Raw genomic sequence first — 26,385 nt, 5'->3', positions numbered from 1 at the left:
GCTGAAGGGACTATCTAATGACGAATTTAACCTCAAAAATAAAGATATAAGATGTAAAAATTAATGGAAAATTTGGTGAAAATGTAAATTCACAAGTTAGCATTTTATATATATATAGATTTACGTGCATGTCTAAAATATTTTTTCCTTTTTTTGGCCTGTTCACAAATTTTTCATGAAAAAAATCAGAAAACTTGAAATTGATATTTCCGAATTCCGGCTGAGACTTGAGAGGCTAAAGATGCAAAGAGCTAACAAAAATTGGGTTAAGATTGATATTTTGGTTGCGAATTGTGGATAGATATTATGGATGATTTGGAAGGTGACATGGGGGGCGAGAATAGAGAGAGAGTGGCGTGATTCACATGCAATAATAATTGTCATAAAACTGTGAGAGGGTCCAGCTCAGACAAGGGGTGGTGCCACTCTTTTTTGTCTCAGAAGAGGAAGAGGAACAAACAGTACGGATCCGACAATGAACGACGCCGATGTATCCAAGCAGATCCAGCAGATGGTTCGATTCATCCGCCAAGAAGCCCAGGAGAAGGCCAACGAGATCTCTGTTTCCGCCGAAGAAGTAACATACATATATATATATATATATTTTACTTGGGTTTTGTTTTACTTAGCTCATTCTGTATGGTTTAGTGAAATCTTGTTGTTTCTTTGCGCAGGAATTCAACATCGGGAAGTTGCAGCTAGTTGAAGCGGAGAAGAAGAAGATAAGGCAAGAGTATGAGCGTAAAGAGAAACAAATTCAAGTCCGCAGGAAAATGTATTGTACAATATTCTTTTGTTTTTAAAAAGTGTCTTTTTTCAAGTTTCTGCATTACTTGTGAGGGTTGGAAAAATAATTTCCTTTTTCTAACTGATCAATTCCGTAGAGTTTGTTGATTGAGTGTGAATGTAGGATTTTGTTTTTTGTGGGTACTGAGTGCGCATTGTTGATCCCGAATCCTGTTCTTGAATTGATCATGTTGTTTTATTCTACATTGTTGCTTGGAAGATCTGGGACTGGATTGGAACGCTAGCTTGATCTTGAAATTAAGTTACCGATTTCGAAACGTAGAGTGACTTTGATTTGATTGATTTTTTTTAGGCTAATTCTTGTTTACACCTAATGGAGCTTAATTGGTGAATTTTGGTATCATACTGGATGTTTTGTTGTCTCATTTTAGTTCTGCGATGTTACGTGTTGCAGCGAATACTCGATGCAGCTGAATGCTTCCCGAATCAAGGTTCTTCAAGCTCAAGATGATTTGGTTAATGCAATGAAGGAGTCTGCATCAAAGGAATTGTTGCACGTGAGCCATCACCACCACCATCACCTTCTCCATCATCATCATAGCTATGAGCATCTCCTCAAGGATCTAATTGTTCAGGTTTGAAATGAGCCTAATTGTGGCAAAATCAAGGAACCGGATATCATTTCAATTTTTTGTGCATGAATTTCCTCTAAAAAATTTCCCGAGTCCATCCGAGAGGATATTGATATGTAACATTCATGATGTTGTAAGTGTAAGATGTCGATCCTCTAGTAATCCCTCTCTGTGTTTTTGCATTTCAGAGTCTATTGAGGCTGAAAGAGCCATCAGTGTTATTGCGCTGTCGCAAAGATCACGACTTACACTTGGTGGAATCTGTCTTGGATTCGGCGAAGGAGGAGTATGCTCACAAGGCGAAAGTTCATCCACCTGAGATCATAATCGACAGCGTCCACCTTCCACCTGCTCCGGCTCATGACAATGGGCACGGTCTATACTGGTATTAATGCAACTCTATCTACTGTTTAACATCTATTACTTACTGGTGGCTGCTGCTAACTTGTAATATGATGCTGTTCCATCTAGCTCCGGAGGTGTAGTTTTGGCTTCTAGAGATGGGAAAATCGTGTTTGAGAACACTCTCGATGCTAGGCTCGATGTTGTATTTCGTAAAAAACTGCCTGAGGTACTGTTCTGCTTATTCTATTCACTCCTTTTCCTTTCTACATGCTCCTTAAACTACTTGCTGAAGGGCACAAATGCAACCTATGAACTTGATCTTACATCGGGGATCTACTTTTCAATTCTTGTAAAGACATGTATAAATCACTCTTTTCCTTTCCATGGATGCTTGTTTCCTATCCACCGTTTCTTCCATCTCTCTTTTAAAGATCTCTGTTCATTGGAGTAATTCGTGTGAAATTAAAATCTAAAAGGAATGAAAATGTTTTAAAACTAGAAATATGTAAATATGTAATGAAAGAGATCATGAAGGGGTATTGACTGAAATCTTACTTTTATCGACATGATTCTTTCGTGGGATCTTGACATTCTCTTCCACCATGAAAAAGTCACTGCAAAGGTAAGTGTGTGTTCTGGAATTGTGGAAGGATTGAGTTCAAAGGACTTGTTTCTCGAGAATATATATATATATAGGCCTTACATGCAGATTTGTGTTTGAGCACTTCTTATACATGCAAAATTAACCTCTTGAATATACAATACATGCATCTTGGATAGCCAACAGGGATTCGTGGCTTTCCTCTTTGCTTTTGGTAATGTGATTTTGGATGAGGAAAAATAAAGTAAATGGAATGAGCTACTGTTACATGATGAGGAAATTCTTGAATGTGCGGTATTCAAATAACTGATTCGATACCCCTCAAGTAATGTAATTCGCGTATAATTGCAGATACGCAAGAGCCTGTTTGGTCGGATTGCTGCCTGATGATGCAAATCATGTATTTATGAATCGATGTCTGCGTGAATATTTCTTGTGAGATTTTGTAAAATATATCGTCTTTTGATGGCTTTCTTTCTGGATTGTTTCATGCTGTGCTCTTATACTATCGTCCTTTTATTCATTGAGTGCCTGCTGCCTATCATCAGTGAACTCACGACGGTTCTTAGTTGATCTGAGTGAGCAGAAAAAACGTCTCTCCGGTAATTTACCTTTGAATGTTGGTATTAATGTTGAGTTTCCCAGTTGTGCAATTGTTGTGTATGTTAACCTGAGATAATAAATCAGATTCAGTTGTGTTGCTCTTTTAAAAGATGTACGTCTAAATTTCGAAAATAAATGTACTTCTTATATAGTTATGTTACAATGCTTGTTTTTCCCCCATATATAATTTCTTTAGTTTGTTATTCTGTAGAAAATCAGTTATTTTACATTAATTGTAAATTAAATGCACAACAGCTACTGTATTATTTTACATTTTTGTCCTAAATTTTAGTTGTTTCAGAAAAAAAAAAAAAAAAAACATACGCACAAACTTCGGGTTTAACCCTATAAAATCACTCAAAAAATATGCACAACAAACAATATTGCTTAAATATACTGATTCCTTATTAATCATAAAGTTTCATGCTTACTTATCTACTCTTGTCCGAATCATGGCCATGCATCAGTTCTAACACACAAACTTTTTTCTCTTTTTGAGAATAAAAATCACATTCTAACATACAAAACTTGGCAATGCATGCAAAAACTGAAGGAAATTGAGCACATTGAAATATCTAATATTTTGTCAATACATCAGAGTAAACGAAAATAAACAAACCCAAAAGCTTAAAAAAAAAAAAACAAAAACAAAAACACCCTAGATTCACTCCTCTTCCTTCATCCCCTAAAAACAAAAACAAAAAAACCCCAAAAAACAAAAAGAAAAACAAAAACATAGAGATGAAAAATAAAGCCATTTTTTTTCGGGGAAAACGAAGACTAATTTGCAAATTTTGCATCGACACATTAGGAGGGCATATGAGGCATTTCACTTCTTGGATTTCCTGCTTCTATCCTCGTGCAGAAAATCCAGCAAAACAGTGCTCTTGCACTTGGGACACTTGGGATCTTCCTCCATCAGCATCACATACATGAGGCAACGAGGGCATCCCACCAGCATCATCGAGTTCGCCTCCGGGCTGGTCGAGTAACGGTGATTCTCACCCGTGCTGTTCTCCCATGACACACACGAACTTCGTGAGGACACGTCCGTCGAAGATATCGACCCATTAGGCGACACATCTTGTCTTATAAGATGATGATGATCCCTTGGTGGTGACAAGTGCAATTTCAGCTCCAGCTTAGGACTCTCAGCTCTGTAATTCATCCTGCTGATCTGCAAGTGCCCAACATTTAAAATGAAACCATCTTAAATCTATATATATTAAGCATCAAATACAGTAAGTTAAAACAAGAAAATGCAATATAGATTTTCACCTTTTAATAAAGCAACTAGATTTCAAGAAAGAGTTTGAAGCCGAGATATGCAAAATATCAGGCTTAGAATTAATGAATCTTGAAAAGGGTGCTGTTTTCTTTCTTTTCTTTCTGTTTCCTCTGATTTGGGTTCCATGGCTTCAATCAAGGTCAATATATATAGACCAAGAATTAGTGAGAGTCCCTTCATTTAATCCCGGAATTGATTACGGATACAACCAGAGCTGGAATAATTGTATAGTTGAATTGAATTGCAATAAAGAAGAGAAGGTGTGGTAGAAGAAAAGGTGCTGAAAAATTAAATAAACATATGGAATGATCACAAGAAGTTTGCTGGCAGAATCAAAATTTTTATTAGAAAACTTCAATAATATTGTACTAATTAGCTTCCCCATATTCATTGCTGACATATATAGTTGGTTAAGTCATTCATGTATGCAAACTTGCAATGGATCGGAGGAATTCAAATCCCAGTAATGGCCGTAACTGCCATCAGATTGGACATTAAAGCTAAGGCAACTAATGGGTAGTAATGAGGTAATAAAACTTTTGCTATTTTTAGGCTTAGATTACACTGCTATGCCAGACTCCCATTTATTGTATGTTGTTACAAACACATCCATATGTGTTACTACAATACTACGTCGCATATGTCTTAACTTGCAATGTATATATATATATATATATATATATATGGGATTTAAACATGATGATATATATCCAACTTCAGAGATAAGTAAACTGAACTCAATCGACCTGATTTGTTCTAATACCACCAGTGTAAATAGTTGTAACAAGTAACATTTTAAAGAAACATAATTAAAATTTAAACTTGCGATGAGTGTACATAAACATAATAATTATGGTGGAGCAGTACTGATTTTAAAAATAAGTGAAGGTCAATAATGAGTTTCTTGCAAACTCGTGGTCTCGAGGCCTAAAATTAAAATACCACCCCACCCTAGCTAGACAAGTTGCTAATAAAGGAAACTTATTAATTACATAATTAAAATTATTGCTTAGCTTAATTTGTTTCGAATATGAACAGCTTCCATGTAGTTATCAAGAGAGGAGAAAATACACATTTTTCCTGTCTTTTTTCTTTTCAAAATTCTTTATCTTTGCAATAATTAAATAGTGTTTGCAACCTTTAAAAATAAATGATTATGTATTTTTTTCTTAACAAATTTATGAAAATAATACATAATCATTTATTTTTATAGGTTACAATTGATACTATCCCTCCATTTTTCCACAAGACAGTAATTAAAAGTCAGTATAAATAAACCTCTTCATTAATAAAATATATTAATACGGTTGACACGAGAACTCGGTTCAACTAACCTTATTAATGCATTTTTCTAATTTTTTTTTAAAAAAAATCAAATTCCGTTTTTTTCAATAAAATACTGTATGTATGAGTTTTGTCTTTATAAAGTTTATTCATGATTTTACGGGTAATATAATAAGTGGACCACCTAATTGAATTCAGTATATTAAATTTAGTTATGTAAAACTATCTCCTGATGAGTTAATTTTTAGATTTTTGATTTAAAATGGGTACTAAAAAGATTATTTTTTATTTAAAAATATTATTTTTTTAATTTATAAAAAAATATATTATTTTTTATGAAAAATATGAGCACTCATCTCACCATAGACTTCATTACTCGTGAAATTTCATTGTGGGGTAGCTCACTCATTGATTGTTCCATATGTTTGTTTCTTCAGGAGACCACATCAACAACTGCCATGCTGCTCAAATATCCGAGAATCATACATTCATTTTATGAAAAAACATTCCACCAACTTGTGCAAGTTGTGACAATTAAAAAACTATATATGGTATATAAAAAATTAAGCAAAAAAAAAAAAAAAAACAAGTAAAAACTTCGTGAACATATATAATTAAAAAAACAAAAATGCATGTGCTCAATATCTCGATTAACAAGTTTTAATGTACTTCGAACGAAGTGACAAATCTCTTAAGGGATTCTTCGTTACGTTTGATCTTAACATCATAAATCAAAATTTAAATTTTAAACTATTTTCGTCTCATAGATATGGTTGTCTTTACTCGCGAGTATGGCTGTGATACCGAATTAAAATACCGACTTTTCGAGATATCGTACCGAATTTTTTTCGAAATATAAACATTTTTTTTGTATATTGAATTTTTTTTCGGTATCTATACGGTACCAATATGGATTTTTTCCATTACAACATTTCAGAACTTTGATATCGTTAATAGTATGAATTTTTTTTATGCCAATATTTTTTATACGGTATACCGAAAACCCACCCCTGTTCGCGAGCTCTGCTAGCCAGCTTAATCAAGTCCTCCTCAAATTGAGCTTGCCTCCAAGTATTAATTACTAACGCCATTTGGTCACCACTGTCGCAAAAATTAAAGGCACGTTTCCATAATTTCACACCTAGAGATATTTTAGCACAAGAATAGATACTTCACATTATCGATGGTTTAATTTAATTCGACAATACGTGGTCCATGGGCGGACCCATATAGGGTTTTTCATAATTTTTTTTTATTATATATTGTATTATTTATTTAATAAAATAAAATAAAATAAAATATTTATTAATTTTAATTCATATTTGTGTTATACATTGAAAAATAAAATTATTTAGGGACTTATCAAATAACATAATAAATTATTATGTATTGATGACACTATTTTAATTTTTTTGCTTATCATTTAATGATATAAATTATGCATTCGTGATTTTTTTTATGAATTGCAACGTTTAACATAGTTCGATTTTTATTTTTTCTTGAATTGCATTTTTTTGATATCTCACTTTTTTTAATGTATTTAGCTTGTATCTTTTTATTTTTAAAATTGTTAACACGTATATTGACAAAATGTACTAAATTTAATGTATACAAAATAAAGAAAACAAAGTGGTTACCTGACGAGCACCCGATGAAGCAACACGTGGCTCCGCTCTTAATTGCGCCCCACTCTTAATTGCGCCCCTAAAAAAATTTCCTGGATCCGCCCCTGGCGTGGTCCATACACTTTTAATGTATCTCACATATTCAAATCAATTTTTAAAATTTATCCATAAGATATCATCCTTATGTTGCCATTAACTGAAAGTTAGTTCGAGACTCGGTTGATAGCAACTACATGCATAATTAAGAACAATAAATTTCCATCTACTTTGAAATGCAACATTAATTGCATGGATATACGAAGCTGGCCTAATCTGATTTAAGGGCTTGCATTTCCTTTAGCATTATTTAGTGTAAATTTATATAATATCAATATATATATATATATATATATTTTAAGAAAAAGAAAAATCTTTGATTGGTGCACCATTAATACATCGTCCCTCTTCGGCAGTCAATACCCTTTCTTCTCTTTCAACGAAATGAATGCATCATATTCCATATAAAGGCAATATCAAAATCATAAAGAAATACATTTATTACACAATATCCATTTTAATTATTATTATGGAAAATAGCAACACTTTGCATTAAATACATGGGGCATGAATTGGGTGGTACCAAGCTAAAAAATTTCCTAAATTTATGAACAATATAAGTTTGGTTCCCCATAAGCATAAAGACGCACATCAAATATTGCAAAATCTCACCATTTAATCAACCACCATCAGTGGTCCCTAAAATACAACAAAACAATTTTATTTCGTTTCATTTATAATTAAGGCTCTAAGAAAACACAAATGAAGTATTAGTATTTCAAATACATTAATTTTCAGGTTCAGATATTCATTTGAATTTATTTAGATTCATGGAAAGAATTCTAAGAAATCAAATCTATTAAATCCACCAGAAAAAAGTTCACATTCTATATATGCACTATATTATAGACAACAATCAGAAAATGTTGAAGATTCTACTATGGTACTACCCTTTTCTTCCTATTTGCCAAAGCTCCCTTTGGAATACTAAAATTCTCCCAATTTGAGTACGAATTTGATTCGAATCATGTGAAACTAAAACGTAAAGAATTGATATTACTCAAAAACACCAGATATTACCCATCTCTCAAATTTCTAGTTTGCCTTCAGGTCGGCACGAATGTGCTGTTGTAATTCCTGACGGAGTAGGTCGGCGAGAATATAATACTCCGGCATCGTTGCAGCTCTTCTTTAAGATTCTGAATCAGCTCATTCAGCTTATTGATGTGCTTCTCCTGCATCACGATTATCTGCGCAAGTTGATGAATTCACGTAGCAGAAAAGATGTCAAAATTCTGGAATTCGAATCCATAAAACGAAAATGCTGGCCACTTGATGGTAAAGTTCCAACACAGTGATCCAAACAATCTGCATTTAACTGAACCATCTTATAAGACAAACAAAGAATCGAACTAAGCAACAAAAACAGCGTAACATCCCTGGCGAAATAGTACTTAAAGAACACCAGCATATAAATAAATTATAGACAGCGATATAAGTAATGCGATGCAAAGTTTTCCCATGGCCATGATGAGCACATTTTATACTAAAAAAGATCAAGAGGAGGCTATGTTTACCGACTCTTCCAAATCTGCCCCCACATTTGAAATTTGATGCTGCATCTGAAACTCGGTATGTCCGACTAATTTATGCTGCCACTTTATAAATTGTGATGTTACGAAGAGTATCAACAACAGTAAGAACATCATCATTGTCTTTCTCATCATTCTTATCTTCTTCTACAAAAACATAACAAGTAAATTAAGTCAGTGCAGAGCATTCAAATTTCTAAGTAAAAGTTCCCATCAAGCTAATTTCATGGTCTTGCCATTTGGAATGCCGATTGACATATAGTAACATTGAGTATACATGTTTCCCCAGCTAAGCAGAATTCAAGAACACAAAACACCGCGTTTTCTAACATAATCCATTCTCCGGTGCCGGCCCAGTGGGAGGCAAGGGCCCTGAACATAAGATCCTTCACGTGAAATTTTCTCTGTAATTTGTATCAAAATGTAAGTTTCACCTCCCATACCCAAAATCGGCCCGACCGTGTGATTTCTCGATCTGCCCTCTCCACTGTCTCGCAACATCAATGTCATTTCCAAAATGTTGCATTTCTTGACACTCACCACGCACGCAAGTAACTCACTACTTCAAAATTGAAAATGAAATCTGCAAACTAATTTAATATCCAATCCTGTGTTTCTTCTTATGTTCAGATACTTTAAACAAGAAAAGGATTGCTACTATTGAACATATAATTGAACTCAAGATTAGCCAAAAACGGATACTTAGCTGCAATTTAATACAGCCATTCATTTATTCAATATCCCCATATTTAGCAAGCGATAAGAGGGATTTTAGAAATACAAAGAAATAAAATACAAAAAAGACCTTACAAATCAGAGCTCGATTTTGATCAAACAGAAGCAGTGAGTAAACAGACGGATTCAAGAACTTGAAATCGTTTCCCGAATCGAAATGTAATTTGTATGATTGAATAGCCTGCCGATTATGGTGATTCTGAGATAGATTCTGCCACCGTTCTTTTGGAAGTGGAGAAACCAAAAAGAGAACAAGAACTGGAAGATTATCACTGAATCAGCTAAAAAAATTACGGGAAGCAGAATGAAAAAGTTGATCAAATTTCCGTTTTTTGTGTAGATTGTATAAAACCGTTGGTGCAATGCACAACCGTTGCCTTTCAGTTACAAGGAAAAAAAGGGGTTAATCCCAAAAACAAGAAGAATTTAATATATTAATTATTAATTAGTAATAATTTTAACATTTTGTTGTATGTGAGTTCAGATTTTACCAAGTCATATTTCAGTAAAAACTACAAGAAAACGTTAAAGTTGGCGAATGTGTTATAAAACACAAAATAATCAATGTATATATTTTAGAATGGACACAAAAATGTAAATTATGAAAAAAATGAATTTGAGCTAATTTTGTTGAGGATTAATTAAGAAATTAGTTATTCAAATCGGCGTGATTTCGAAAGTAATCACACCTAATAGCATGATCATCGCAAGAAATTACACTTGGATTCGGAGAGTAAGTGAGTAACCTCATTCCAACTCCCTGAGCTTCAAAAAATGGGAATAGCGGATAAGATTATAGAAGCATAACAAAACAAGAATTTGATATACAAAAGGCCAGGTACTTGGATTTGTCTCTCCGGCTGCATCTTCTGCTGTAAACGCCGCTTCAAGTTTGCGACAAAGTTGACCCTGCTCCTTGTCGACTCTCCAATGGCCATACGATTCATGCAATCTTACTTCCCAGCCTAGAGTTAATACATCATATAAGCAAGTCTTCTATAATTGGGAAACAGAATCACACATCGGATCATCGAATTATGCTTACCTTCTGGCAGAAGTTGCGGCCACTGCCCGCACTTGCAGAACATCGGTAGCTGAGTATATTGGATGCACTATACAACCAGTATAGTGCCCTCTAACAAAAGCAGCCACTAGCATTTTCATATGCTTTTCGGGAGAATGAGAATGATGCCACATACTATATACCATATAGCCTCAGGTATTTCAGAAAACTATGCAAGTGATCTTTGCTAATCCAAACAAAAAAGCGTAAACAGTGGTATGATGTACACAAGTTCATTTCATTATCAGCTCCAAAATACATCATACAAGTACACAAGCCCCACATTCAGCACCCTATTCTAATAATATCAGTATACCACATTCAATACATTAAATCATACATACCGAACTAATTTTCCACACCGCAAAACTAGAATCGTCGATTCCAAACTATTTATGAGTGGGATACTAACCATAACAGAAGATATTTACGATTCTTGTTATCTCCACCTGACAATCGGGAGATAACGATTCCAGTTGACATCTTCCCACTTTCGAAACTTGAAGATGTCCCTTACTAGCTTATAAGCTTTCCAAGAATCACCCTTTAAGAAGAAGGTTACCAGTAAGATTAGGATAAGCAGAAGGACAATAATAGGTGAAGTATAATTTGAAGCCGCAAAGTGATCCATTGAGTTCTCCGCTGCCTGCAGAGAACCCAAATTTGGCACACTGTCAATGGAAAGATTTTCTTTATCAGTCTTGTGATCATTATCAGACGGCGCACTCTGGTAAGTTTCCGATGCTTGTTTTCCATGTCTGAGCCGCCAACTCGCGGTGCCCTGAAGATTAGTGTTCTGATCTTGAGCTGGCTGCTTAGACTCCACATTAGACTCATGTTTTCCAGACGCTCGATTCTCGTTTAGTGATGAATAATCCAGTTCAATGATATCGTCTTTCATTATATCGGCATAACAATCCTCCTCCTCCGAGTAACCCTGTGAGCAAACACAGTAAACATAGCAATCACATCTACATTATCTTGACCAAATTTTAATGATACAAATGAATAAATAAGACAGATCAACCTGTTTGAGGCTCGACGAGCCAAATTCATTACTAACTTTCTCATCAGATTCATGACCAGTGTCAACCTGTTCCACAGAATTAGAGTTGTAGCTGTCACTGCACTCCTTCGAACAGCTCTCAGCCGCATCGGCTGCTCCATCGAGGATCGGAGGTCGTTCCTTATCAAGCATCTCATTTGTACTATTAGTAAGTGATGGCGATTCCCCTTGATTATTAAAATTCTTTCTCGAATTGTCGCCCACCTGAAATTCACTATTCTTTCGAAGGCGGCAAACAACCATATCATCCTGAAAAAACCATTACACATGGACACCGCTGATATATATTATGAACATAAAGAACCAACAGTACATTAAAACCAAAAACAGAGTAAAAAGTCGAGTTTTTTTAAGGAAGGTTTCGGCAGCAAACTGCGGACCTGAGATTTTTCAGCAGAACAATACTCGTGCATGATCCACTCTGTTCTCTGCCCTTTTGGTGCCCGGCCCATGTGGAAAACCAGAGTCCTCTTGGTCCCAATCAGATTCGAACCCGATTTCACGCTGCGTTCTCTACCTGTGGCCTTCCAGTATCCATTAGCAGTAGCCCTTTTGCTTTGAGATCCATTCGGATACTTCTTCCCCCGAGGAGAGAAAAAGAACCATTCGCTGTCCGATTGAATCACAGCTTGAGCTGATTTATTTCAATCCACAACTAATTACTCCAAGAAAACGCCCAAGAACAGTTGGAACTCCACAAAAACATAAAGCTTTCAACTTTGCACAGAATAATTATGACAAAAAAAAAAAAAAAAAACAGAAAACACATAAAACCTGGCAAATCCCAAGGCTCGTGTCTGCAAATATCGAGCTCGGGTATGACTTCTATGCCATCTTCAAACCCTTGAAGCTTCTTCTTGAGGTAATACTGTATCAATTCTTCGTCGGTCGGCGAAAACCTGAATCCCGGAAACATTGCAGAGGCCTCTGCTATCGAAATATCCATACCGTTTCTTGATAAAGGTGCTTTTCTTGAATTTTCTTCGCCCATATTTTCACGAAAAATACGTGGAAAGGAAGGACACCCTAGCTTCTCCTGAAAGATCCTGAATATAATTTTGATTTCCCCCAAGCAACTAGGGTTAGTGCTGTGTAAGAAAAGCACAGAATATGGCGTTGAGACACAGGAACAAGTTATCGTAACATCAGAAAAGCACGTGTCCTGAATTTTTTGAATGCTGCCTGTTTCTCCCTGTTTCCCATGCAGGAGATAGAGATATCTAGATAGATTAATAATTGTTCTAATAAGGGTTACCGTTTTGATCTCTTTACAAATAAGTCCTACATTTTTTTTTCTTATTTCTTAGATTTGTCGACTTAACAGGTTGCTCTTAATGATTTTTCTTTTTTTTTAAAAAAAAATTTATTCTTAATTGTAACTGTGAGTTATTACATTATTTATTTATAAGGGTTAATTATACATGACATTATGAAATCATCAAATTGTTAAAAACTTGTTATGACGGTTAATTTCTCATGTTTTCAAATTTCAAGTACATATATTTTTGAACACATGTACGGAGAAGTGTGTATGCTCAAAATTTGAAAACATAAAATATATGTACTCAAAATTTGAAAACACGAGTAATTAATAGATCATTCTCTTTTCATATTGAATTTTTAGCAATTTCGAATAAATTACTCTCACAAAAATATATACCAAAATACCAACCCCTCGAAAGCATGAGACTGAAATAGAGCAGTCAAAACGGGCCGACAGGGCGGGCCAACCCGCAACACACCAAAACCCGCAAGTTGGCGGGGCGGGGCGGGGCAGGACGGCCCATCATTTAGACGGGTTGGAAAATTATCAATCCAACTCATCTATTTGGCGGTGTGGGGCGGGCCGACCCGTCAATTTTTAGTTATATTTGGTGGTTTGGGGCGGGTTGGCCCGCATCCCATCACTTGGCGGTGCAGGACGGGTCGGTCCATCATTTAAGCAGGTGGGTCGGTCCATCATTTAAGCGTGTTGGAAATTTGTCAATCCAACCCGCCTATATAGTGGGTTGGGTTGGACCAATCCAGTGGGTCCAACTCACTTTGATAGCTCTAAGTTGAAGTGATACTATTTATATAGATTTTTAAAATTAGCTTATTATGTATTTATCTAAAATCAAATAAAAATTATGTTTTATCCCGAAAATATTATTATTTTGATATTTCTATTACACGATTCATTTGTTAAACGGGTTTTAATAATAATAAGCTTTTATGTTCAAAAATAATAATAATAATAATGATAAGCTTTTGTTTGATAAATCATTTTTCCGTCACACTTTACTGAAAATTAACTCATTTAGTACAATATTACTCGAATTAAATATCAGCGGACAATGTTGTGTCACATATCTTTAAAACACTTTCTTCCTCCTCCTAAATCCTAATGCAAAAAAGACATCGCATATTTAAATTTAATCTATAAAAAATATTAAATTTATATCTTTCAGTATAACCGACATTTCCGATTCAAATTTTATCATATCCCATAAATACTCTATTCAAACATTATGCTTTAATAATTCAATATTTTGTATTTTGAAATTCTAAAATACCTCATCAAGACATACACAATTTCCTAAATTTTGAAAAATAAATGCAAGCAAAAACCTACCAGGGACCGAAATTCTAGCAGCGTTACAGGTCTCCTTTGCCTTCATTTAGACAAATCGACTGAGAAATCAAATATTGAAAACAATCTATAGTTTTTCCCTGTACCGTGTGTGTTGTTTAGTGTTGTTTATCAAAAAACAATCTATAGCTTTCTGGGAAATATAAATTGTTCCTAAAATAGATCAGATATAATAAAAAAAATAGTTGAAAAAAGTGATGACTCCATATTTGGTCCTCACCACCTTTTTCTTTAACATCACACAAACAAACCAGAATGTCTAAAATATTCCACCACAAATCATCCCAACATACAATTGTATGATGTAACAGAGCTATCAGAAAGAAAGGTGTCCCCGACCAGTTGAAAGAGAGATTCCAAATAACAACAAAATGTAAGTAATAAATCTATCTGAGCTCTATGCAGAACATGCGAAAGCTCTGCCATCCATCGCTACAAGCTACAGGCCTCATCTCAATTTTCTGTTTGTGACTAGTAAGAGGTGAAAACGCTATGCTACTGCCTCAACCTTCTTGCGTTTCGAACTGGATTTGGGCTTTTTCTGACTCCCAGGGCTCTCTGAAGGCTGCTATAGTAATGGGAAAAATCATTTTCCGGAACAAAAAAAGAGGAAACATTACCACTAGTGTCATGGCAAACTGGGTGTTAGAATAGATATAAAGGCTGATTAACAGATACAAATGTACTACGAGAGAATATTTTACTGACCACAGCATCTGTTTCAGAGTTCGACTTTCCCTTTGGTTCACCTTCTGAAGCTAGAAAGCGGAGCACCTCATTCTTTGAACGCATCTTGCGTTTTCCAGATGGAGGAACATAATACTGTACAATTCAGATGTTTAGTATCTCAGGGGTAAGACAGAAGTTTGTTTAAATGCAATTACACAGCAGCACCTATAGAGCCACACAAACGAGAATAAAAACGAGGCAGAACCAATATTTGGATTATAAACAGCGTATTCACACTGAGTAAAAGGAGCACATTACATTTTGATTTCCATGTAACAACCGAAACAAAACATGAAGCCAACACCAATTAAAATCATTGAACCAGGTAGGTACGAACTAATCTCTACTTGTTTATTTCCCCTAGTGACTTGTAATATTACAGTTTCAAAGAAGGAACGGAAGTTCACACAGGCTGATACCATGTTGTTCTCTAATTCTATTTGCTTAGTTTCCTGATGCACTCCTGTATTCTTTAGCAAATCATATAAAGCTTGATTCCTAATTTGGTAGATTATAAATAAATGTATTTGAAATAAAGAACAGAATAACTTCACAAGTTTACTGATGCAAAATGATTCGTAGAACATCATCGATTTCACAATCACATAACTTGAACCATGCGATACCTAGAAAAATGTTGTTAGAAAATAACATACAAGCTATGATAACTGAATGCATGAAATTGCAGGTATACAGGCCACCTTTGTGTGAGTCAGCATGCACACTGAGAAGATGGTCAAAGTACAGTAATTACCAATTACACAATGAAGTTGCGTACTGTTTATTTTTCTCACTCTTTTTCATATATGTTAAGAACCAGCATTTCGGTCCTCCTTTGGCATCACATAGAGGTCAATAAGTGTTATGCGCTTCAAAAGTGGCACCATCAGGTAACTGTAGATACTAGGCGGCCAAGCAAAATGTTGCATCAGAATAACAGAATTTTTAGAGGTTGATGGGTAAGCTAACCAAAGCTAGAACAGAAGGAAAGTAAAGTTGTAAATTTACCCTTTCAATTTTTCATGGCCGTCCACGCCTATATGGAAGTTGAGGAAGCAGCAAACACAGGATAGGGTTAAGGTTAAGAGCAACAAAAGGTGTAGGGGGGAATCTTAATAGGATATGCGGTCTCAACTTCTGTTCCAGAAAAATAATACCTCAGGCTAGGGGCAAGTGAGCAATCACTTGGATCAATTGTTTTCCCAAAGATTGCATCACTTTTCGACTTTCTATTCTCTCTTTTTAGTAATATTAAGTGCAATATATATTTCTTTATCTATTCTGTTGATTTCTGCAATTAAAATAGGTAAAAGTCTGGAATTCGTGCTCGAGTTAATTTTGGGTCATAATAATGAGTCTAGGCACAAACACATTTAGCTTATTCTATCAAACTCACGAGCTTTTCAATCCAGCTCCAATTTTATTTCATTAGTATTTGAAATAATCGAACTTGAGCTCAACTCCAACATATCCAAATATATTTTCGAACCAAATTCAAACTCAGCAGTTTTGTTTCACAGATTGTGAGTTTATCATATTTATTTATTTTATGAATATACAACCAAACGAACTTGAGAAGTAGATCTAACGTTTGCTTAATATAGCTATTAGATCAATGAATAAGTTTGAATCAAGCAAAATGGAAATCAAATTCAAACTCTAAATCAAGCCAAACTCAAGCCCAAATAACTTGTTTCTCAAGCTTCAAGCTAGCCAAAAACAATTGAGATCGAGCTTGAAAAAAAAATCACAATATTTAGCTTTGATTCAAGTTGTTTGCACCCGTAGTCAGATATGCTGAATTCGACTAAAGGAAAAGCACAACCGACTGCCATTGAGAGTAATCTGAGACGCAAGCATCAATCCTAAATAGTTGTTATTGAGCCAGAGGGGAACCTCAAATCAACCAATCATACACAATAAAAAACTCAAGTGAGGGGAATATGCGACCCACCCTGTGAGGAACCTAATTACCAAGCTTTGAGGGGGCTGACCCAATTGGTTGGTTATCAAAGGCTGTATTTTGAGGTCAATGATACACCGACTCAAAGGTGAGAGCAAATACGCTCATCTACATCGAAAGAGCAACAATCTACTGGTGGGTTAAAAAACGAAAACCTAATTTTATTTAGGAAGGATTCATAGGAAGGCGTGGGAAATAAATTTAATTTAAGCAAGCATTTACACGCCAAAGAACCAAATGCATGTCCATGTCACTCGAGTGGGTGCTATACCACCATTGAAGCATTACGCATTGCCAATACGAGCATGTTTATGCACGATTCATAATCTTACACAACAATAAAAAATCACATTGGGAAAATAATAGTATTTATGAGGCACGGTATGACAGGTAAATGATAGACAATCTAAGGAAAACTAAATTTGGAAATTTTATACAAGCAATCCATAACTTTAGGCTTATATACTAATAAAAAATCACATTTATGGAAATAATTGTGTTTACGAGACGAGTTAAACGAACAACTAGTTGTGGTAAATTAAAATTTGCAAATTTGGAGACATGCAATGAAATCATAATATTGGACTCATACCATGAATTTAGCACAAAAGGTTCCCAAAATGTTCAACTCCTACACACTACTCGTGCTTAAAAGGGACATCTTGAATCGCATGTAATTTTATGTGAAAAATTAGGTGCAAATGTCTCTAATTTCTACCAGAAACTGGTGATAGGGGATAAAAGAAGAGAGAAAATATAAGAATTTGAAGTTAAAATTTTAGAAATCAAAGAAATACATTCTGAAATTAGATTTAATGATATTAAAAATGTGACGTATTTTTAATATGATTTCCATGTGATCGAATTGTTGAAAGATTTTACTACATATTTATCCTGATAAAGTTTGGCCATTATAAAAAGGTGATTGTGATCTGAATTCAGAGAGATTGATAGGGCTTAGCCCCTTTTGTATCATGCAGGTAATCACTATGGCCACACCACATAAATTATGTGTTGTGTGTTTCCTATCTATTATATCCTTCTACTACTTTCATTTCAACAAAAAATAGTCAACTTCGAATCCAGTACCATAACTTGTGCCTTACAGTTATGAAAATAACAAAATTCAAGATCGATAGCAATTTGGTCCACGTAGAAGGTTATTGATGCACGACTCCGTGATACCATCATATACCTTGCCATATTGATGCACGTATTTTAATTTGCTTCCGAGGATGTGGATGTAATTCATGTCGGATCCCATTTTAATGTATTACATCGCACGTAGTTTATGCACACACACATGCATAAAACCATATTTCTAGATGAATTTAATGATGTAAAACAACTTGTATTCAAGTCAAGGCCCTTTTAAGCATGTATAATATTTTTAAAACAAAGGAAGTGTAACACACCAGATTTGACGAATGTCTCCGCTGTACCACAACGGGCCTTTCTAGCGTACCAACACAGGCCAATGAGTCACTCATCCCAAAATTGCTCTAGGTCAAACAAGCTTAACTTCGCAGTTTCTAAATGATGGACTTCCGAAAAGAAGGTGCATTTTGTTGATATAAGTAGTACATATCAAATCTTCTAAGTTTTCCACAAATGTACAGTCTCAGACCAGAAAAGTTTTGAAATACCTCTCGTTCCGGTATGAGATTGGTTTATTCATGTTTTCTTCTTCTAGAAGCCTATTAGGAGTCGTTCTTTGTCCGTGTAACCTTTTGGCAACGGTGATTATTGTCCGCCTTCTTCAGACCGAGCGTCACATGTCCACCCGCTTCCACTAGGTTCGTCGCCAAATCACAACGTACTAGAAGAGGTAGGCTCCATACCATTTTCTAACGCCTCATGTTACACAACTGTCATCATCGTACCAACACGGGTCTTTTCAGCGTACTTGTATTCTCACTCATATGCTCACTCATATGCTCATTCGAAAACTTCCTAAGCAGTCACTCATCCTAGAATTACTCCAAATCAAGCATGCTTAACTCTTAAGTTTTTAAGGTAAGAGCTCTCGAAAATAAGTTACAACTCGTTGAGGTCTTGTGTTCCTCTTCTTATTGGGCCTTGGTTGATCCCCATACTGCATAGCCTGTCGTTTCACCCTCAAGGCTTTATCAATAGCCGCCGCAAAGATGGTTGGCTCAAATATGCTGATATAACGCATAACCAAAGGGCATAACCCATGCATAAAGTGGTGTATTTTCTATACTAGGTTTTTCGCAATCATGGGCACAAAGTAACACCCACACTCAAACCCGCGGACATACTCTGCCACCATCACACGCTTCTACTTCAAACCCAAGAACTCCTGAATCATCTTAGTTCTGACATCAGCAGTGAAGCACCTCGAGTAGAATACTCCCTTGAATCCAGTCCAAATGAGAGTAGTCAGTATCACATACGAGCGTCATCTTTTTAAGTGGTAAATGGTGCATCTATATCTGCATTTTCTAGCTACATAAATTCATATGTGTCATTTAGAGATTTGATCCACCCTTCAGCCAGCAGTGGATATGTGATGCCGGAAAAGTCCTTAGGTAGGTTCCATCATCATGAAGTGCTCATAAACCTCCTTAGGTCCGCCGCCGTATGAGCTCCAAATTTGTGTCCATCGTCTGGACTGCCTTATTAGTTGTTGCAACAACTAAGCCGTTCCAGCCAAAACCTTGACCTCTGCAATTTGGACATCATTTGTTTCATGGTTCTCATGGCTCGGATTTCCATTAGCATTCTTGTTGTCCTTGTTGTTTCCGGCATTTTTACGGGGTCGTGTAAGCCTCACATCCACCGCATAACCAGCATGTGATATATTTAACATTGTAAATAAAAATACTTTTAGTGCATGTCGCTCTTTGTCCATGCAACCTACTAGCACCGGCGACTCTCCGCCCTCTTCAGCCCAGGCATCACAGGAAAATTCTTGCACAAAGTTCGTTTAGTTTCGAGGGAACTACAAAATGGCAACCTTGGTGCACAATTAAACTTTAGAGACGATTCAAAACACAAAACCATCATTCGTAAAGAATCTTATTATTTTCAATTGTTTTCATATTTAGTATCGTGTTCACAACTTTTAACCGTTTTTTTTCTTTTGCATTTATGAAACAATTTATTTGAGTTGTCGCGTTGGGGCCAAAACTACATAGGTGTTAGTTTACTCTCTTTATTAATTAATAAATCTTTTTTGAAATATCTTTTACATCGTTTTCATTCAGTACCATGTATGAAAGTTTTGTTTGGTCATTTGTATGTTTACGTGCTTGATAAAGAGACCGAGAGAATTAAATCTAGGTAAAACTGAAATTTATAGAATTTCAATGAGTTTTTGTTTCACAAAGATGTAAACATTTATAAGCCAAGATGGACTTGTAAGACATAAAGTCAGCTATAATTGTTAAAGTCAACACAACATGGTGTTTTCCCAAAGCAAGGTCCGGAGAAAGGCTCGTTAATTTTTCCATTCACATGGCCGACTTGATTTTTCTTGGTTGTAACAATTAAACATTGCATGAAGAGAGGTGTGTTACAAAAGCGAAAGGTTGACTAAAGCAGGTAGGTGTAAAAGGACAATGCGTTGGCCAGGCTTATTTTAACACATAACTCCAAATCTATGATAGGGCTTGGGCATATTCACGGAAATTGCAACCGTGGATGAAAGGAGAAGCTGGCTCAATTTGAGCTCAACCGAACTTAATATTTTTTGAGCTAGAGGTCCCTAACCCGACATACATCTGATTGGGATTTTAAGCAAGGAACTGAAACACTAGATCATAGTCAATCATAAGTTTTTTACCAAAACAATCCTCTAGGCCAACTAGAGAAAATGCATTTACTTATCTTTAATTTAATATTTGTTGAACCATATGTTCAGAACATAGTCATGCACTGACACATCTCTATGTAAGAAATCCTTCAATTATTACATGCAATCCAACCATGCCCTAATTGGACAACTCCGTAACTAAACCACAAATACAAGGAATGTGTATTACATCCAATAACAAGCATTAAGTGTGAAGTACTTGCAAGAGAGAAAGAACGAAAAAACTACATATTTCTTGCCGCGACTCCTGATTATCAAACTCTTGGTTCTATCTCCAGTCATCCAGCAACCAGTTCAACCTCTTCACCGTCTAACCTTCAGTGCCCAAAGTACAGCTTTGGCACATTTTTGTCCTAGGGCAAACATCGCTATTGGCTTTGCGTCAACCGTTAAATCTGATCAAAATCCAAATCCCCATTAGTTTCATGAAAATTGAGTGCGGGTTCTCATGGGGCAAGCATCGATATTGGTTTTGCATCAATCACCGAATCTGACCCAAGCTCCGGATCCCCATTAATTTAAAAGCACTTGCGTGCACAAGTGTCCATTTTGGCGTCGTTCCGGATAGGGTCAATGAAGGAACTTGATCCGGACAATTGGTCACTTTAGGAATATTTGATTTGCACAGTTTTTTCCCGCATAACTTTTTTTAAAGCGGCAAACGCTTGTTGATGCAATTGGTATCAAAACCAACCTCATCTGCTCGATTTCTATGAGTTGCAAGCTGGTGCAATTATTGAAAGGGGAATCATAAGAGAGCAATAATTGGCCCATGTTCGGAGAACAATAGAAACGTGACACTTGGATTGTTATAAATTTTAAAATATTTGAGTTGCACATTTACATCTGCATATGTGCTTGATTTTTACGAACTTGTTGATTTTGTCATTTGCATCATTGCTTACAAAGCAAGAAAGAGAATCCAAGTTCAAAAGAAAGTTAAAAAAATTATGGTTTGGAGAGATTCAAATGATATTTGGCTTTGCATAAATATTCCAGTCCTCTGACAACCAGCTTAGCCTCTTCGCTATCTCCTCAGGGTCCCTAACCTTGGCCGCCCTGGGTACCACCTCGCTCCAGTCTTCTCATGGGGTAAGCATAGACATTGGTTTTGCGTCGGTAACTGAATCTGACCCAAACTCCGGATCCCCATTTGTGTCATGATACTCTAATGCCGAAGTTCCATGGTGGAATCGTTCCGGTCCGGGTCAATGAAGGAACTGGATCCTAATAGCAAGTCACTTTTAGAATATTTGACTTGCACATTTATCTCCAGTCATAACTATTAATCACGCAGCAGGCGCTTGTACTCGAATTGGTATCAAAACCAATCTCATGTGTTCTATCTCCATAAGTTGTAAGTTGGCGCAATTATTGGAATGGAAATCATGAAAGGAATAACTAATCCAAAGGAGAATGCTGGCGAAATATAGCACTTGAGCTGCTATAAATTTTTAAAAGATTTGAGATGCACAGTTATGTCAATTATAGCTTCTGATAAATCTGCATACACTGAAACCTACAAGTTCATTGATTTTGTCATCGGCATACTTTCCAGCAGCGCAAAAAGAGTATCTAAGTCTAATAGGAAAGTGAAAAATATTCGACAAAAGACAGGCTTCTTCCAACCTTGTTTCTGCAAAGCAAGAATATCTAATCACTTTGGGTCAGCAACAAAAGATCCACTCAAGTACATTTGTGATTAGATGTGTCCACGGTTCGGTTAACCGCCCGAACCGAACCAGAACCGAAACCGAAAACCGAAAACTGAACCAATATTTTGGTTCAGCTTTTAGTTCGATTGAAAAAATTAATAAACTAGATGTTATATCTGAACATCTTAGTTGAATATAGTTGATTTCTTGCTAGATTTAGTTGGATATATTTTTCTTTTTATTTCAAATACTTGGTCACTTTTCAAGAAAAAATTTGGAAGAGTCATGAGCTGACCCAAAAAGAGGCAAATAAGTAAACACATTCAATTAAACAGAAAATTCAGTTCGGTTTGGACAGAATGAAAACCTCTATTTGTAATCACGAGAGAAATGCAGTGCTAACACACCAAAGAATTATTAAAGCCGTGAGGCTTATTCAAAAATTGAAAGCTGAAAAGCCTATTGAATCTATAGATCTTCTATATAGATTCTTTAGCGTTGGTCATCTATTAGATATTTTGACAAGTGTGGTGTATTTCCAAAGCAAGTGCAGAACAAAGCCGCATTAATTTTTCGACTCGTGATTTTTTGAGTTTTTCTCGGTTGTTACTCTTAAACAAGCATTCAATAAGAGGTACGCGTAAGGGAGAGAGCGAGAGAACAAAAAAAAAAACCTACACGGTCGATGCTACCGGCGGTGGCTCCCGACGACCGGACTTTCGTTTCTACACTCCAATCGTCCGGTAACCAGTTCGGCCGCTTCGCCATCTCTTCCGGGTCCCTGACCTTTGGCACCTTGGGTGTAGCCTCGCTCCAGACTTCACCTGGGGCCAGCATAGAAATAGGCTTAGCGTCGATAACAGAATCCAACGGAAACTCGGGATCCCCATTAATTTCGTTCCGCTCGAGCGCCGGAGATTCCATGGTGGCATCGTTTCGGTCCGGGTCGATGAAGGACCCGGATCCTAACAATGGGTCTTCCTGAATTGAGTCATCCAGAAGCTCCCCGGGGATTGACACCGGTGATTTGGGCTGAGGAATTGGGTTAGGAGTTTCGGGTTCGGCCATTCCGGCGGAGGGAGAGAGATGGTTCAGAGGAAGGGGGCTGAGACTGTGTTGTGTAGGACCGTTTGAATGAACAATATTTGCAATTCTAAGACTGATTTTTTCAAATTTTGGCAGGTGAATTTATTTTTGGATGCTTTTCTTGGATTTTCAAATTATGCCACCATTTAATGCAAATATTCCCTCCTTCGATAATCTCCCATTTTTTGTTTTTCGGATCTACTCAAATATATATTCTAATTTTTATATTAAATAAAATTTATTTTGTGCTTTTACCACAATATATATATATATATATATATATATATATATATATATATATATATATTCATTTAAATTAAACCTCGGAAAGCATTCAATATTTCAAATTAATTAAAGAAAAATAAAATATGGAGTTTGCTTGTAAACTTAATGGTTTTCCTAATTTGTGTTAAATATATTTGAAATGAAGAGTATATTATATTATTTATATTGTACTTACTTTTTTTCTTGAATGGTATTATACTTACTATGTTTTTTTTAACCTACTTACTATCTTTCCTTTTGCTTTTTCTTTTTCTTTTTTTTTTAATTAAAGGAAGAGGATTGTCACAATTTGAAAAGTTACACGTTATGGCTACTTGCTTGCTATCTTATATTGTTGTATTATTAAGCATGAGTGTACATTAATCTAAAATCTAGTGTAATAGTGTGCATTTTGTAATAGGAAAAAAATTGATGCATTTTAACATATTAATTTGAAATAATTTCTTGAGTTAAATGTGAAATTAAATCAATCTTATCCATCAAATTCCAACTTAGTATCAGTTGTTCAGAAATCTGCTAAATCCTCATATAATCTGGTCAACAAAATTGTGTCAATTCATAAAAATATTACATTAAAAAAATTTGAAATTTTATTGGCAATAATATTTATATATAGAGCGTGTTTAGATTAAAAAACTAAAAAAAATTCTTAAATGTTTTTTTTGTTTTGCATGTGTGTGAAAGATTTGTAGTGCTTTTAAAAACACTAGAAAGAAAAGTTCAAAAATGCTTCCTAAATACATTTTTTTAATTACCTAAATAATTTTTAATACCCATATTATAGCTTTTCAAAGTGTTTTTTCTAATGACTGAACTTAAAAATTTGCTTTCAATTTCTTTACCCAAGTACAAAATTATTACATATTTTAATTTAAAAAAATATTTACAAAGCCAATTTAAAAAAAATTAAAAGCAAAATGCTTCATATCCAAACTGTCTCATAATGTACTTCATCTTTATTTTAATGCCGCATTTGTTGTACTATACTACTATGTGGGAAAAAAAAACATTTTCATTTTTAAACAAAGTTTTAATAAAAACATAATTTTATAATCTCATTATATATGATTTGTGATTTTATATTTTGAATTTATACTATATATTAAAGTTGATTCTAATATAAACAAAATAGTGAACATATATAGTCTGCTTTTTAAAAAAAATATCCGTAAATAACCTTATTTTCTTATAGCAATACACTCAAACATTCAATTTGTTATCCAATAAAATCACCACATTTTTTTTATAAAAAAATACCTTTAAAAAAATTTGAATTAAATGAACATCACCTTTTTTTAAAAAAATTGAATTAAATGAACATCAAAGCTCGACCATCCGTCACCGGAATTTGGTGCCAGCTTTAAGAAACAATTCTTTGTACTCTTTCAACAAACTCTGCCACTTCCCGGAAATTGAGGTCTATGTAACAAACAATTCATTGTTTTGTGCTTTACAGAATTTGAGAACTATGTTGCCAAATGTCATTTTTCAGGGTGCAAAGAGATGGAGTAATGTAAATATGACGTAACATTCATTGTTAGTAATTTTAAAATTATATATAATTTTTTTATTACAAGATATGTTAACTAATGGACAAAAGTTTCGTTTGTACACATATTTTAAAAATATTTTTATTATTTTATAAGTGAAGAAAGAGTTTAAAATTTGTGTTTAAATAAGATTTTTGTAAAATATTTTTAAAAAAATTGTTTTACATGTATAAGTTTTGAAAAACAATTGATATGCGTTTTTATGTTTTAAGAATGGAAAGCAACGATAGAAATCAAAACATTTGGGATAATGTTATGTATACAAAGAGAGTTATACGATCTATTAAATTAAAAAAGTATCCCAAAATTCATTTAAAAAATATATTTTTCCTCTAAAAAAAATATTTTATTTTCAACTTAAAATTGTTTGTCTTGATTAAAAAAACTTTAATGAAATATATTTTTTATTTTATTATTTATTATGCATTTTTAGGATGTCAAATTGAACCTCATTCGAGTCGACAAAAAAATATAGGATTAAAGTTGAGGTTTTTGGGTTCGGGTCAGATGTGGTAAGATCTGAAATTTGACCTGAAAAAATTAATCAGATTTCGGTCAACCCGAAATGACTTTTTTTGTTTTTTTTTTACTTATTTATAGAATTAAGAAATATTGACTATATTTTTATATACTTTATATTTGAGAGAAAAATTATTGTATATTGTATCATAAATTTTCATCATGTAATAATTATTTTGTAAGATTTTATTTTTAAAAATAATTGTTTATTTTCTGTAGTAATTATATTTTAAATTATGTACAATTAAAGTTTCAAATTTAAATTATATATACATGATATTTTGTTATTATTTATTTAAATCAAAATATATTGATTATTATTATGTGTGAAAATAGCCTCTTGACTTCTTTGTTTTCGTTCGTGGGTTAAAAGCTTCTCACTTCTATATATAAGGAATAATAAATTAAGAAATTATCTCAAAACTCTTCAAAAAATTGTTTTTTTTCAAAGTACAATTGTTTAAATTGTTTTTTCGGGTCAAATTTTGGGTCTAAATCTGATTAATTTTTT

The 26,385-nt window shown here is 34.6% G+C and overlaps 3 protein-coding genes across 10 annotated transcripts; 1 reads left to right on the top strand and 2 right to left on the bottom strand.

Annotated features, from left to right (window-relative positions):
* Positions 1 to 251: 251 nt before the first annotated feature.
* On the top strand, positions 252 to 3,091 carry LOC140879483 (V-type proton ATPase subunit E-like). 2 transcript variants are annotated; one of them, XM_073283213.1, is made up of 6 exons: positions 271 to 577; positions 675 to 775; positions 1,202 to 1,382; positions 1,568 to 1,764; positions 1,851 to 1,950; positions 2,677 to 3,091. In XM_073283213.1, exons 1-6 carry the CDS (start codon positions 476 to 478, stop codon positions 2,710 to 2,712), a joined length of 717 nt encoding a protein of 238 aa, XP_073139314.1. In that variant the 5' UTR covers positions 271 to 475; the 3' UTR covers positions 2,713 to 3,091. The 2 variants fall into 2 exon arrangements, with proteins under 2 accessions (XP_073139313.1, XP_073139314.1); XM_073283212.1 differs by having other exon boundaries at positions 252 to 577; positions 1,851 to 3,091.
* A 4,947-nt stretch (positions 3,092 to 8,038) lies between these two features.
* LOC140881251 (NAC domain-containing protein 89-like) lies at positions 8,039 to 12,857 on the bottom strand. 6 transcript variants are annotated; one of them, XM_073286412.1, is made up of 6 exons: positions 12,392 to 12,857; positions 11,998 to 12,251; positions 11,579 to 11,866; positions 10,534 to 11,488; positions 8,739 to 10,453; positions 8,039 to 8,529 (listed from the first exon to the last, which is right to left on the bottom strand). In XM_073286412.1, exons 1-4 carry the CDS (start codon positions 12,606 to 12,608, stop codon positions 10,991 to 10,993), a joined length of 1,257 nt encoding a protein of 418 aa, XP_073142513.1. In that variant the 5' UTR covers positions 12,609 to 12,857; the 3' UTR covers positions 8,039 to 8,529; positions 8,739 to 10,453; positions 10,534 to 10,990. The 6 variants fall into 6 exon arrangements, with proteins under 6 accessions (XP_073142513.1, XP_073142514.1, XP_073142515.1 ...); XM_073286413.1 differs by having other exon boundaries at positions 8,039 to 8,411; XM_073286414.1 differs by having other exon boundaries at positions 8,039 to 8,900; positions 9,559 to 10,453.
* A 1,533-nt stretch (positions 12,858 to 14,390) lies between these two features.
* LOC140881575 (methyl-CpG-binding domain-containing protein 6-like) lies at positions 14,391 to 23,589 on the bottom strand. Of its 2 annotated transcripts, none has more exons than XM_073286996.1 (3): positions 23,113 to 23,589; positions 14,958 to 15,071; positions 14,391 to 14,817 (listed from the first exon to the last, which is right to left on the bottom strand). In XM_073286996.1, the coding sequence occupies exons 1-3, from the start codon at positions 23,500 to 23,502 to the stop codon at positions 14,740 to 14,742; spliced, it is 582 nt and encodes a 193-aa protein (XP_073143097.1). In that variant the 5' UTR covers positions 23,503 to 23,589; the 3' UTR covers positions 14,391 to 14,739. The 2 variants fall into 2 exon arrangements, with proteins under 2 accessions (XP_073143097.1, XP_073143098.1); XM_073286997.1 differs by having other exon boundaries at positions 14,391 to 14,814.
* Positions 23,590 to 26,385: the final 2,796 nt, after the last annotated feature.

The sequence above is a fragment of the Henckelia pumila genome, chromosome 2 (genome assembly GCF_033568475.1).
Source record: "Henckelia pumila isolate YLH828 chromosome 2, ASM3356847v2, whole genome shotgun sequence".
Classification (NCBI taxonomy): domain Eukaryota; kingdom Viridiplantae; phylum Streptophyta; class Magnoliopsida; order Lamiales; family Gesneriaceae; genus Henckelia; species Henckelia pumila.
The sequence above is the reverse complement of the archived record's forward strand: the minus strand, read 5'-3'. Positions and strand labels throughout refer to the sequence as shown.